This window comes from Maylandia zebra, linkage group LG9 (genome assembly GCF_041146795.1).
Source record: "Maylandia zebra isolate NMK-2024a linkage group LG9, Mzebra_GT3a, whole genome shotgun sequence".
Classification (NCBI taxonomy): Eukaryota; Metazoa; Chordata; class Actinopteri; order Cichliformes; family Cichlidae; genus Maylandia; species Maylandia zebra.
Window position 1 is genome coordinate 5,861,145 of NC_135175.1, and position 14,305 is coordinate 5,875,449.

General features: G+C 39.0%; 1 protein-coding gene across 1 annotated transcript; it reads left to right on the forward strand.

The window, feature by feature from the left end:
- Positions 1–598: 598 nt before the first annotated feature.
- On the forward strand, positions 599–8,499 carry dtx3la (deltex E3 ubiquitin ligase 3L a). Its single transcript, XM_014412718.3, has 5 exons — positions 599–724; positions 1,665–1,747; positions 1,845–1,996; positions 7,239–7,450; positions 8,055–8,499. The coding sequence occupies exons 2-5, from the start codon at positions 1,666–1,668 to the stop codon at positions 8,119–8,121; spliced, it is 513 nt and encodes a 170-aa protein (XP_014268204.1). The 5' UTR covers positions 599–724; position 1,665; the 3' UTR covers positions 8,122–8,499.
- The last annotated feature ends 5,806 nt before the right edge of the window (positions 8,500–14,305 follow it).

A 14,305-nucleotide genomic window follows, 5' to 3' on the forward strand; every position in this document is an offset into this window, starting at 1 on the left:
GTAGCCATGACAGCTGTTCATGACTTGTTGATTTCACGACACACCCACCAATCTGAGCCATGATCTAAATAACCCTCATCCCTCAGACTACTTATATGTGGACTCTATTCTGACCAAGTCTTTTTAACTGCCTGTTCTCTAATGTTTGCCTTTTCTGTTGTTTTTTATATATTCCTCTTAATTGTATATATCTCTCATGTTTATTTATTCCTGCTGTTGTACTATTTATATTTTATTTCTACACAGTTGGTGTGGAGCACCCACAATTGTGCCGTACATTTACAATGACAATTGTGGGTGCTCTATTTTAAAGTGTTTAAAAAAAACATCCAAACATTTTTGGAATTGGGGTTGTATTCAATGAAATATATAAAAATATAAAAGACAACACAAATAAATTGTTATCCTTATGATCATACATAAAACTACTGTGAAACTGTTTTTCTTGCTTGCTTCTGCCACACACACCGACACACACCGACACACACACACACACTACCATGATTACCAAACTTGCTAGACCAGTTGAGCAGATCATTCAGCCCTTAAACCACAACCCATTAACTGGACACACCCACCTTATTTTTCCCTTGTTTCTGTCTTTGATTTGGTGCACTTTTCATATCCTCATGAGCTAACGAATGCCTGGAGCTCCAAGATCTTTTAGTTACGACAGGAGAAACCAAGAAAATTTTCTGCAGTGTGGATAACAGCCTTTCAGCAGGTACTGAGAAGAGTATGAATAGCACTCATCAATAATTAACATTTACTGTAATCATTGGAATTTTAAGTTATTAGTCAGTTTGAACTCACCCACTAATGTATGTTGTGTTGTGTTGTAAACATTTTCTTTTTGTTCTGAATTAAAACAAGCTGATTGAAGAACAGAACAGGCAAAATGCTAGGCAGCAAAACCAAAGACATTATGACTGGCTAAACGTACAAACTTTATTTTCAGCACTCGGTAGGTTCACCTGCTCTACTCAGATATACCTAGTCAATGTGGTGTATATGGCAGTATAAAAGATTATTTAAAAATAACATCGGACACATTTAAATGTTTATTTGAAGTTACAAGCCAGCTATCAAATCTTTTGGTTTTTTTAGGACTCGAAGTACATGAGAGGAAGTTCTTGTGTTTGAGGGCCATAAAATACTTTTCCCTAATAAGCAGCGACATACGATGTGTTAAGGATGTATCTTCTGCCATCAAATTTAGACATTTGTACACAGCCATTTCACAACCATTCACACCTTTATTCAGGGGACTCTAAGCATGTCCTGTGAGCTCAATGTTTTTAGAGGGTTTTGTGATTTACAGCCTTGACACACCATCAAACTGTGCTAATCAGTCTACAGAAATCCTCTTGTGTGAGTGGACATCTGCAAGAATACACAGTCCATCATCTACAGCTAGCTGCGGTTATGACGAGTAATGAAGATCTATAAAATGAATTTAAGCATGATAGTAAATTTAAACACAAATCTTAAACTATGTATAAAAATCTCTCTTCCTCTTGGAACTCCATTGTTCATTTGTTTCAGTTTTACAATTGTCTTGATTTTTTTTGAACGGTAAAACCTTTTTCTTATAAGACATTTACCAACATCGCGATTTATTCTAGATAAAGTGCTAATTCATACTGTTTCCCTTGTCTTTACAGTATGGGTTCTAACCAGAGCAGTGACAAGCTTTACTGTAATCGTTATCTCGATGGACAGGGTCCTCCATCGCTGGTTGAACAAGGTCCTTCAAAAATACACACACCTATTTCTGAATGCCTGGTACAATTTCTTATTTACTAGTAGATAATTCCACTGAAAATCTGCTTCTGTCTGTCCAGCTACTGAACAGGCAAATGGGAAGTTCAGTACACTAAGTGGGTGCCAACCAGATGGTAAAATGACCTGGGAAGTTATCAACAGAGGCCTAGCTGGATTTCCTAATGATAATACCCTGAAGATTAACTTCTCATTCCTGGAAGGAAAACAGACGGTGAGCTTAGTGGATCTGCTGACAACTATATGTGGTATAGCTAATATGTACTAATACCTAATATTTGAAATAGCTAATGAGGTTGAGCAAGGCATCCACTACTTTCAAGGTTGGTAATTTCACTCCAGGCTTCTTCAGTCTGTATGCTAAAGTCAATTATATTATTAATATTATTAATAATAATAATAATAACAATAATAATAAAAAAAAGAAACAGTCAAACACTTCTGATTAACTCTCTCACTAGGTCAATAACATTGTTTAAAATGATAAAAAACACAACGTCCCCAACCTTTTTTGCGCCATGGACCGGTTTATGCCCGACAATATTTTCACGGACTGGCCTTTAAGGTGTCGCAGATAAACACAACAAAATAAAACTAGTACCGGTACCGAAAAAAAGAAGATTTATTCATAACATGCGTGAAAAGACCCAGGAAAACCGAGTTAACGATAAAAATGATAACGAAATAACGCTGAAAACCGATAAAAACCCTGAAAATCACACATGAGCCTCAACTCTCGCGGCCCGGTACCAAATGACTCACGGACCAGTACTGGTCTGAGGCCCAGGGGTTGAGGACCGCAGATGTACAGCACATTAAACATAAGAAGACTATGTGGCACAACCCTAAATTGACGGTTCAAAAGATATTTTTTAAATATTGTTCAAAAAGAAAGAGAAACACTAACTATTCTTTTATTTGAACTAGAGTAAGAGCATATACACCGCATTCTTATCAGAAAGAAACTGGTGAACTGGTTGGTCAGGTTAGTGAGTCACGGTAGATGGAAATAGAAAACGAAAACAGAAAAAAAAAGGAGCAGCACATACTTTGATTTGTAAACAACACTCACTAAATGCACACTGCAAATCCAGCATGTCCAAATTAACACTGTCAGATTTGATTTCAACACTATTAAAGTGTCTATACTATATGGGTCCACATCAGAGAGTGTTAATTTAACTCTTTTTGGAGAGTTGGTACGTTAACTCTGATTAAGTGTTAAACACCAAATCTGTCTGGAGTTGATAATTTAATACTTACTAATGCTAACTAGGTGTTAAGTGTTTATATATTAACTCTCAAAGAGTATTTTAGTTTAACTACGTAAGAGTTATCTTCTGATTAATTCTAAAAAGCAGGAATTTTCCTGTTCTGAACTTCTAGAAATTTCTTTTGGAAATAAACATTTACTAAAAAGACGCAATGGTTTTTGAAAAACATTTATTCTGAACTGTGCACCACAATTTCAAAACATTTTCTGAAAGATGTAACAGTGTACATGTTCTCACTTTCATTAGAATTTTGTTTATCAAAAGGTCTGACATAGGTGAGCTGGTAAATGCAAATAACAGCATTCTCATCACTTATTTCTTCAATACAATATGCATGTCCTTCATTCATCACTTTGTGGACCTTCAACGCACTTCTGCTCTCCCCCATATTCCATCTTCACATATCCTATGTGGAGATTGAATAAAAATTAGTTGACACTAATTAATGGCACAAATAATCCGGTAATCAATTGCAGCACAGTAAAAAAAAAGAAAAAAAAGAATCCTTTTTGAGCCATTACTTGTGTAAAGTATTTTCCCAAAAGACAAGGACACAGGCAACAGGTAATACTGAACTAAATGTAAAACCTCAACCTTTTTCATTTTTACCTAAACCGTGTGCACAAAACTCTGGAGGGATTTAAATGCTAACGTAGAACCCAGTCAGGACATCTGCTACTGCTGTCTGCTCGTTTTTTTTTTATGGGAGATCATTTTCAGGCTTCAAGTAGCACCATTATACCAACATTTCACATTCTAGACATTGTTTTAGGTGTGTTTGACCAAAAATGTGACTGAAAATTCACATGCAAGCTTTTTTTCAAGGCTGTGGTATTTGCCTGCAAACAATACCTTTCAGCTAGCTAAAACAGAATATTATGCTATCACCGAGCAACATGGCTAATGCCTTTCACACAGCTTTGTCTCAACTCCAAAGAGCCACAGAAGTAAAAGCTAATAATAATAATTGAAACAGTCTTTGAAAAAATGACTTGGCAAACAACTCAAATATGTAGAGCAATGTTCTGAAACGGCTTCACTTCAGCTTCGATTGGAGCCTATGGTGCTGGGGGCGGAGTCTGTGAATTTTAGTGATGGGTCGTTCGCGAACGAAATGGCTCTTAGAGCCGACTCTTTGACGTGAACGACGCGAGCCGGCTCCTTATCGAGAGCTGCCACGTGGGTTTTTTTTTTTTTTTCTCTCACCCTCTCTCTCGCACTTTTTTTCCGCTTCACTCTGCACGCGAGCCTTGTGCTTTATGCTGGGCAGAGGGGGGAGGGGCGGTAGTTACACTCAGTAGCACAGGAACAGAGCCAGAGGGAGAGAGAGAGAAAGAGAGCCAGGGACAACAACATCACATTAGAAAGGTATAGGACCATATGACAGAGAATATGCATCTTCTTTTTGTTTTCATATTATAATTTATATTTAATTGTGTTGTGGTTTGCAGTGTTTTGTGTTGTTTCATTTTAAATTTGTAAAAGGAAAAAGCTGAAAATTTAAATAGTTAAAAGTTGAAATGTGAATATCAGATTTTTGTATTATATGATTTATTTATTACATTTTATGTGGAGTAAATAAATAAAAGTATATTTACGGTGGCCCCTAGAGAGAGGATGCTAGGCGCAGTGTTGAGCTTTTGTTACCTAGAGGCTACACAAGCCAGCAAGTACCAACGACCGGATTTGGTGTGTGGTAGTAACAGGTAAATGAATTTTTTTTAAATTATTTGAATATATATGAGTGCCTGTGTATAAATACACAAACAATACACACATGCTTTCAATTGTGTAATTTAAGTGATCTAGTAGCTCTGCTTTGGAAGTTCAGTTCATGCTAGAAATGTGTTTTGGAGTTTGTACGTGTTTTGTCTCTAGGGGCCACCGCATATATTTATATATAAACATATATAAATAAAACCACTTTTTTTTACGTTGGTAATTCCTTTTGTGCATAATTTTATACTATTGTTAATAATAAATTAATTAAAGCAACAAAACAACCTGAAGAGCCGGTTCGGAGCCGAAAGAGCCGGTTCTTTTTAGTGAGCCAAACCGAAAGAGCCGGATCTCTAAAAAGAGCCGGAAACCCCATCACTAGTGAATTTACTCTATTGGTGTCATAGCCCCTGTAGGAGTTCAGAGTTAAAAGATCAAGAGTTAATGTTTCCATTGTAACACCTCCAGATTTGACATAGAAACGCTCATTTTTAACACTCGATTTTAACTATTATCATTTTACACCTCAGAGTTACATTAAAAGAATGTGACTCTACATAGAGTAAAATTAACTCTACTTTTGCAAGAAAACTACTAACACCAAAACATTTAACACTTTTGAATTTCCTGTGCATATATACCGTGGTTCAGGGGGGTTGGGAAGCTCATCTTGTAACCGGAAGGTTGCCGGTTTGATCCCTAGCTCTGTCTGTCTTGGTCGTTGTGTCCTTGGGCAAGACACTTCATCTACCGCCTACTGGTGATGGTCAGAGGGGCCGATGGCGTGATATGGCAGCTTCGCTTTTGTCATTCTGCCCCATTATAAATAGATAAATACAAATAGCATGAATAAATAAATGGAGACAAAAAAATTTAGAGTATTAAATAGATTTATGTGCAAAAGAGCTATGAGCTTAATCTGCTGGTTTGATATGTGAGATGACCTGATGTGCTAAAATTATTATTACTGTTAAAATAGATCAGCTGTTCAAGACTCTGATAGCAGTGGGGAAGAAGGAGTTGTTGAGTTGAGATGTTCTGGATTTCACACTTCTAAACCTTCGTCTCGAGGGCAGAAGTGTGAACAGTTTGTGTTGTGGGTGTGTGGGGTCTTTGAGGATGGAGGCAGCTCTCCTCTGCACTTGGCGAGGGTAGATGCTCTTCAGAGAGGGCAGCAGGGTCCTGGTGATCTTCTCTGCAGTTGTTATCACTCTATGCAGGCGTTTGTGGTCCATAGCAGTAGTGCTGTCGTACCATGCAGTGATGCAGGTAGTCAGTGTGCTCTCCACAATGCAGCTGAGTGCATCTGTCTCCCAAATCTAAACTGGGAACTGGTTCCACAGAAGAGGCGTCTGAAAGCGGAAGGTCTCCCATTTTAGTTTTAAATACTCTAGGAACCACAAGTAAGGAATCTCCAGAAGGATATTTAAACTCTTGAGTAGCTTTTAAGTATTTTGGGGGGCTTTGAGGAGCACAATTTGATCAATTTTGCAACATTTGACTGAGTCTTAGATAAACTGTGCACATTCTACTACTATCAACAGTCATTTTATCAATATACTAGTGACCCCGTTCCTCTGATAAATCATGTGGTAAAGTTTCTGTATACTCTTCCTATCATTCATCCTATCATTAAGTTAATCTTAATTTTGTATCTCCCAATATTTTTTTTTTTTTTTGAGGACTGGGCAGGGGTTTTCTGGTATTTCTGAGGTGTAACAGGAAATAGATTTAGCTAACAACTGATTTAGCAACCACCAGAAAAGCAAAAGAAAACCAAACCAAAATAAAAAAAACCCACACTTGACCACTCTGCAGTGTGTTGCTGTCTAGATAACTAATATCACAGGTCCATCAGTAAACTGCTTAATATGAACAATTTTTCTCTTCATTTTTTTCTTTTCCTTTTTTCGTTTTTGCCTCTCTCAGGTTACAGCTAGATAATTACATTCAAAATTAGCATTCCGACTTTATCTAACAAAAATGTGAGTTGGATAAATCACCACAGTAGACATGGTGTCAATACATATATCAGAATTTGTTCTGTGATGATGAAAGAGTGCACACGCTTAGCTCAGGGTGAACGTACTCACAATTTGCTGAACTTAACCTGATCGGGTGTTCTGGAATGGGGAAACAGAATTCCTCTGAGTCAATCAAGTCAGAGTCTATTTTTAAATTAAATTAAAATCTCGCCTTAGTTAATGTGCATATTTTACCTGTGGGCTTTATAGCCTGCTATTAAATAAAACCTCAGAACTCTTGCTTAGGCTAAAAATATTTTTAATAAAGAATAAGCAAAGTACTAAACAAAAATCTAAATAGTTTTGTTAATAGTTATTAATTACAGTTTTATATATTTAATTAACTCTTTAAAATATGATGACTTAAGTACAGTGTGGTTAGACTTAAGCACATGGTTTAATGAATGTCTATTTATGCACTAAACATATCTTCCTATAGGAGATGCACCCTCACCCTGGCCAGCATTATGCTGGGGAAGTACTCTGTGCTTACCTGCCTGACAACCTTGAAGGCAAGAAGGTTCTTGCTCTGCTGGAAAAGGCATTCAATCAGAAGCTTCTGTTTAGAATAACCACAAATGGAGATGGAGAGGACGTGATCACTACAAGTTCCATTCCACTAAAAATACAGTCAGAAGGTGGAAACATATTGTGAGTATACTATAGCAGACTTGGTTTGAAAGGCCTAATGCTTATCCCTTTTAATTGTGCAGCACTTTGGTTAAGCCTTGATTTTAAATGTGCTTAGAAATAAACTGACTTGACTTGAAGTAAAATGAGCAAGCAAGCAAACAAACAAACACAAACACATTTACAGTTGTGTGTTAGAAACTGAAATGTCTAGACAGATGGCAGATGACCACTCCTTCCTCAGCCTGGTTCTGCTGGAGGTTTCATCCTGTTAAAAGGGAGTTTTATTCTTCCCACTGTCGCCAAAGTGCTTGCTCATAGGGGGTCATATGATTGTCGGGTTTTTCTCTGTATGTATTATTGTACCTTACAATATAAAGCACCTTGAGGCGACTGTTGTTGTAATTTGGTGCTGTATAAATAAAACTGAATTGAACTGAACTCATAAAATTAGATCACTGAAAGAACACTACTGTTAAAGTTACTGATTTAATAGGTAGCTTTAAATATATTATTTAGTCCCAATTTTCTGTCTTTACATCTACATGGGAGTGTGTGTGTGTGTGTGTGTGATGACAATTATTTTTTAATTTAATTTTTTAATTTCTAATCTGTATTCTTTCAGTGATGGCCCAGATGCTGACTACCTGAAGACTATGAAAAAGCTACTGAACAATAATGGCATTAAATAACATAAGACATACTGGTTAATAGATGGATAAAGCTACATTTTTTCTTTTTCCTGTAGCAGAATTAAGAAGAAAAGGTGGTTGCAGTTTAGGATGAAAAGCAGATTGTGTACTGAATAGTTTGGTGGTTTAGTCCTGTCTGCATGCCAGTAATATTCGCCCACTACGCAACCACCAATTTACATGTAATAGATAAGTTATACGCAGAACTATATGTAAAATTAAGCCCTGCTTATGCCCCCTGGCTATTAGTGTAAAGATTTAAGTAGAATGGAAAAAAATAATAGATTAATTATTTTATATATTTTATTTCTTATGCATACTTGTAAGTTATGTATTGTGTTGTTGTCAATTAAAAATAGCACAGATGTTGATATTCAAGAGGCTGTCATTGCTCTTAAAGCAGTATGCTTCCATTTGAATTTGTAGCCAGCAACAAATGTCCAGACTCTCCTCAAAGACCTGCACAGATTTTGGAGAGTCTTGAAACTTGTTTAAGTCTTTCTTCAAAGATTGTGCTGGTTATTGGAGAGACCTGAGGCACACACACACACATATACGCACAAACACACACACACACACACACACACACACACACACACACACACACACACACACACACACACTGTATCTCTCCCTCTCCAGTGCAAGTAACGGAATACATGTACCGCCGTTACGTATTTAAAATACAAAATATGAGTAACTGTATTCCGTTACAGTTACCGTTTATAAAGGTGGTATTTAGAATACAGTTACTTTGTTGAAATAAATGGATTACACGGCGGTACTTCCCTGTTTCATATTGTGGCGGATCAGGCCTGTTTGGGTTTTGTTTGACAGCTACAGTACGTTCTTTTGTTCCAGGCGGCAGCGCCATGGTTACAGGGTGACGCTCTCTCTCTGCGTGTTTCCTGGGTGAGAGAGGCCTTTTTGTTGTTGTTGTGCTAAGCTAATAGGCAGAATGCTACCGGTATAGCTCTAAAGAATGTAGCATCATAGGCAGTGTAGTCCGTGCTGCAGGGAGAATGGACTGCCATACCCGTTATTTGTCTGTGAGCGAGGGAGGGAGAAAAAGGAAGTATGAGCTGTCATCGAGCAAAAACGGGAGCTGGAAGCATGTAAATATAATAATAACCACTGCAGCCAAGAAGAGTGCCTGACGAGCCCAGTTGTAAGTAAGCTATTAAGACTCGACTGTACGCTGTGTTCGTGTTTTCCTCCGAAAACAATAAGTTCCGTTGGAGCAGCCTTTCAACGCCTCTCTCTGTCTCTCGCTAGCAAAGTTGACCCAGACAACAAAGTAAAGCTAGTTTTCGGCTATGAGCCCAACGTATTAGCCAGAGGTCCCTTTACTACGGTTCGGAGCCGCGGACCTTCAGTAACAGTAATAAATCACAGCAATAATACATTCACGTTGTTGTAAAAAGCATGATAATATATTAAGTAATCCAAAGTATTCAGAATACGTTACTGTCATTGAGTAACGTAACGGAATACGTTACAGAATACATTTTGGGGCGTGTATTCTGTAATCTGTAGTGTAATACATTTTAAAAGTAACCTTCCCAACACTGTGTAGCAATTTCAAATACACTCCTCGCGCTCACAGACAAATAACGGGTATGGCAGTCCATTCTCCCTGCAGCACGGACTACACTGCCTATGATGCTACATTCTTTAGAGCTATACCGGTAGCATTCTGCCTATTAGCTTAGCACAACAACAACAAAAAGCATTGGAATGCCAAGAGTGAGAGGAGCCGCTGAGTGGAGTACCTACTGGCCACGCAACCCTGCAAGGGGAACGCCAGAAAGGGAGCCATAGCTGCGGGCTAAAGAACACTCATTCACTGGCTGACGCATCAGACACAGCGAGGTCCAACTGGTGCGGAAACCGGCGAAGCGGGCAATATGCCAGGGGAACACAGCCTGCAAGCAGTGCTGGCCACTAGGCCCAACTCAAAGGATGTCAGGAGGGAGGAGGGCGGCTGGAGGACAGCTGAGCCTAGGCTCCGAATCTTCCCCACCTCACCTGAACATGGCTGTCTCCATACGCCTGCATAGGCTCCTCAGCACAGCGAGATGGCTGCAGGGTAGACAGGCAGTCCCATCAGGAAACCCTGGTCATCTGACTGGAGCCAAGAGAGGTGGGGGAATGAGTGTCCAAAGTGTCTCTATTGTCGGGGCCATTGGAGGTGTGAAGGCTGCTTGATGGCTCGTCAAAACGGCCGTAAAAGTCGTTAAGGGTGTTGGCCAAGAGCAATTCATCAGTGGAGTGGGGGCTTTTAAGCTTGTAGTTGGTGATATTCCTAAAACTTTTCCACACAGAGGCCGAGTCATTCTCTGAGATCTGCTGCTGCATCTTCTCAGAGTGCTGATGTTTAGCAATGTCCACTTCTTTAGTGAACCTGTACTTGGCATCTCTGTAGCAGTCCCTGTCTCCGCTTCTGAACGCCTTTCTCTTTTCCAGCCACAGCTTTTTGAGTTTAGGAGTAAACCAGGGTTTGTCATTGTTATAACTCACCCTGGTGCGTGATGGCACAATGCTGTCCTCGCAAAAGTGGAGGTGACAGTGTCCGTAAACTCGTCCAAACTGTTAGAAGCAGCCTTCATTGTGTCCCAGTCTGTAGACTCCAAACACATGCGAAGCTCCTCCACAGCCTCGTTGCTTCACAGTTCTTTAGTCCTCACGACCGGTTTGGAGAGCTTCAGCCTCTGTCTGTACGCGGGGATCAGGTGGATCATGATGTGGTCAGAAAGTCCGAGTGAAGCGCGGGGCACTGCGCGATAGGCCCCGCTGATCGTGCTGTAACAGTGGTCCAATATCCTCTCCTCTCTGGTCGGGCATTTAATATACTGCTTGTATTTGGGAAGCTCATGGCTCAGATTGGCTTTGTTAAAGTCCCCAAGAGCAATAATGAGAGAGTCCGGGAATGTCCGCTCCATGTGCAGTATCTGCTCCGCGAGTGTGCACTGAGCTGCCTGCACATCCGCATCTGGCGGGATGTAAACAGCGGCCAAGATGAATGAAGCAAACTCCCGCGGAGAATAAAATGGTTTTCAGTGAATAAAAAGGTATTCCAGAGAGGAAGAGCAGTGCTGAGCAATCACTGTTATATCTGTGCACCAGCCACTATTAATGTAGAAGCAGACGCCTCCACCTGTGGTCTTACCAGAGAGAGAGGCCTGCCCGTACGCGCACAGCAGATGAAAACCCTCCAACTTGAGCGCGCAGTCCGGGATGTCCTCAAAGAGCCACGACTCCGTAAAACATAAGACACAGGAGGAGGCAAAGTCTCTGTTCATGCTTCTCATCAGGGCCAGCTCGTCCACCTCCCAAGATTCCAGACCTCTATATTTTTGAAGCAGTGTAGGATTGTCTTGACAGAGAATGTAACAAAATACAGCAAACATCAAAGCAAGAGCTTTTGAATGTCCTTCAAGAAGCCTGGAGATTTCTATTCCTGAAGACTGCTTTAAGAGAATACAGGTAATCTATGTTGAAGAATAAAGGTGATTTCATGGCTTTAAGAGGCAAAGTTACCAAGTGGATATCAAGAAGAACCCAGGAGACAGCAACTGGTCATTCATAGACTTTATTAGCACAGCAGAGGGTTCTATTTGGAAATTATTCAACAGATAGGGCTGAACTGGAACAGACAGGCAGCTTAGGGTCCACAATCCTACAGAATAGTCCTTAAGAGCAGAAGGGACTGAGGCAGAGTTGCAGCACAATAAAATCTCTGATATGTTTGAAGGTTCAAAGAACTGCCTTACTTGACAGGAGTTAGTCGCTAGCATGGTCCCAGGGAGAACTCTAAACCAAAAAGAGGGTTATCAGGCAGGTGAGCATGAGAGGTGAGTGTCCAGCCAAGTGCCTCCTTGAGGAGTGAATGAGTCCGGATCAACAGAAATCCAAGGTTAACACCCAGCAAAAGCTGGGTGCTAGAACTGGTCCTAAAGTACTGCAGTTTTTGAGGCTATTGAGTACCAGGTGTCTGGTTCTTGCTGGAGATGCTTGTCTTTCTCTTTCTTTTTCTTGTTTTTTTTTTCCTGCTCAAGTCACCGGTGATGGGTCATCTATGTGATATGCGGATCGTAGTCATTTGCTTAATATCAAATTTTATTGAAAATTTATTTAAATAGAAATAAATAGAGATTTAAGTCTCCATTTAATTCTGAAGGGCTTGTTTTTTCATCAGGTTTTTAATTTTGAATGAGTGTCCATTAGATTATTTTTTTATTCATAAAATAATTATTCATTTATATATTTATTAAAGTGTAATTATACAAGATTCCTCGTATGTGGTTAAGACAAATTAAGCAATAAGATAAGTTCTGCACATATTCCAGTCAGTGGTGTTGGGAAAAAATGTTTATGCTTTATTGGTGTTATTTTTCTCTTCTGCTTTTATGCCCTACCAAACGCCTTAGCGCTTCCTTATTGGCCCATATTGCAGAGTTTGAACTTTTCCAGTTTAATGCAGGCCTGATGTTCTCTTCAAACTGAATTACAGCCAGGTCCTCGCACTCACAATAACATATAATCTCATTTGGGAGGCCTATGTCATTCAGGAGCCTCTTAAACTGTTTTCTCCTGGACACTCTCTCAAACACACACACACTGTTCCACTCTGTCCGCCACTGGCAGGTCACAGAGGCTGTCAAATTTGTCTTTGCTACAACACACAAGCACATCAGGAACGTGCAAGTCTGTAGTATTGTCTGTAGCTCAAGGGGCAACTGTAGATCCAAACCCAGTCTTTTACCTTGGAAATAGAAACCTCACAATTTTGTGTGTAAAATTTAACCAAATAAGCTTTTAGCAAAACTAAATAGATATTTTATATGTTGGTCATTTGCATCGTTGTTTTTTTCTTTCTTTTGTTTAGACACCATTAGAGGTCTTGTTGAGTCTATACTTCTAAGGTTAAGGCTGTTGGGGATACTAGCCAAATGGGTTTATGATATAGGGCTGTACATTTGTAATCAAGTCAGAGCATTTTAGAGAATTTTAATTCATTTTGATTGGAGCATATCAGCAGCTTTGATATGTTATACTTTGACCATGTAATGGTCAGTTTTGAATTTGGTGAAGACTTGTAAGTCACAGCTGCTCTTTCCATTCATCCTCATTTTTCCCCACAGTCCTCTGACAATAGCGGTATAACCAATATTGTCATTTTGATATCTAAGAATCTTTGAAATCAGATGGCTAGAAAGGGGATTTCAAAGGTTGTAGACCTTTAGAGTTGTATGCATTCATAGTGTTAGTATAAAGCTTTCTTTACATTCATCCTTTCTCTTTTTTCTTCTTCAGTAAGCAGCCCTTTCCTGCTCTGCCCCTCTCTCATCACAATGCTATCAGAACTGAGGCCACAGTCAGCATTCAGCTTCCCCTGTGTTCTCATGTCATCTCTTTACAAAGACTCCACAATGGCTATGTGAGCCTAGTCCTATTCTAAGTGGAATTATGTGTGTGTGTGTGGTTGCGCGTTTGTATGTGTGTGTATAGCTAGTGGGTGTGTATGGTGCAGAGCAGATCTTCAGTAATCTAAAAAATCTTCTGTGATAGGATCTTCAGTCTCTCTCCCCTGCTCAAGCATTGCTTAAGATTAAGATATCTGATAGCATATACATCAGAGAATGCTCTAATGTCCTCTACCCATTTCCTTGCTATTCCGTAAGCAATAAAGAAGTTTTAAAATACTGATTCCATATGGACACAACCATACATGATAGATGATGGAGATGGGGGGTGGGGGATCTTTGTGTATTAAGAATAGTAGAAGGCTTTTAAAATAGACAGCTTCTAACTGAAAACATTTCCTGCAGTGAAAGTGAGTGAATATCAGAGAGTCAAAGTTTGTATATAACCATTATCTTGAATATTTTCAAACTTGCTTTCATCTGCATGAAATATCTATCTATCTATCTATCTATCTATTGTGAACAAATACTTAACAAATATATATATATATATATATATATATATATATATATATATATATTTATTTATTAGGGGTGCAACGATATTTTTTCGATACAAAAAAAAATGTTCATGCCTTTTTAATTTGTCATTTATTAAAATTATAAATATATATTTTAACACAAAAGTACAGTTTTTAAATTTAACCCTAACCCTTGTGCGTGTTGTTTTTTAGCTCGTCATATTGCAGCCACAGAAA

What these genes read in the sequence shown, in the direction of transcription:
- dtx3la (XM_014412718.3), top strand. Translation starts at nt 1,666, where the DNA reads ATGGGTTCTAACCAGAGCAGTGACAAGCTTTACTGTAATCGTTATCTC. An exon ending in TCCATCGCTGGTTGAACAAG is followed by an intron (nt 1,748 to 1,844) that starts GTCCTTCAAAAA and finishes CTGTCTGTCCAG; the next exon opens with CTACTGAACAGGCAAATGGG. An exon ending in TCAGAAGGTGGAAACATATT is followed by an intron (nt 7,451 to 8,054) that starts GTGAGTATACTA and finishes GTATTCTTTCAG; the next exon opens with TGATGGCCCAGATGCTGACT.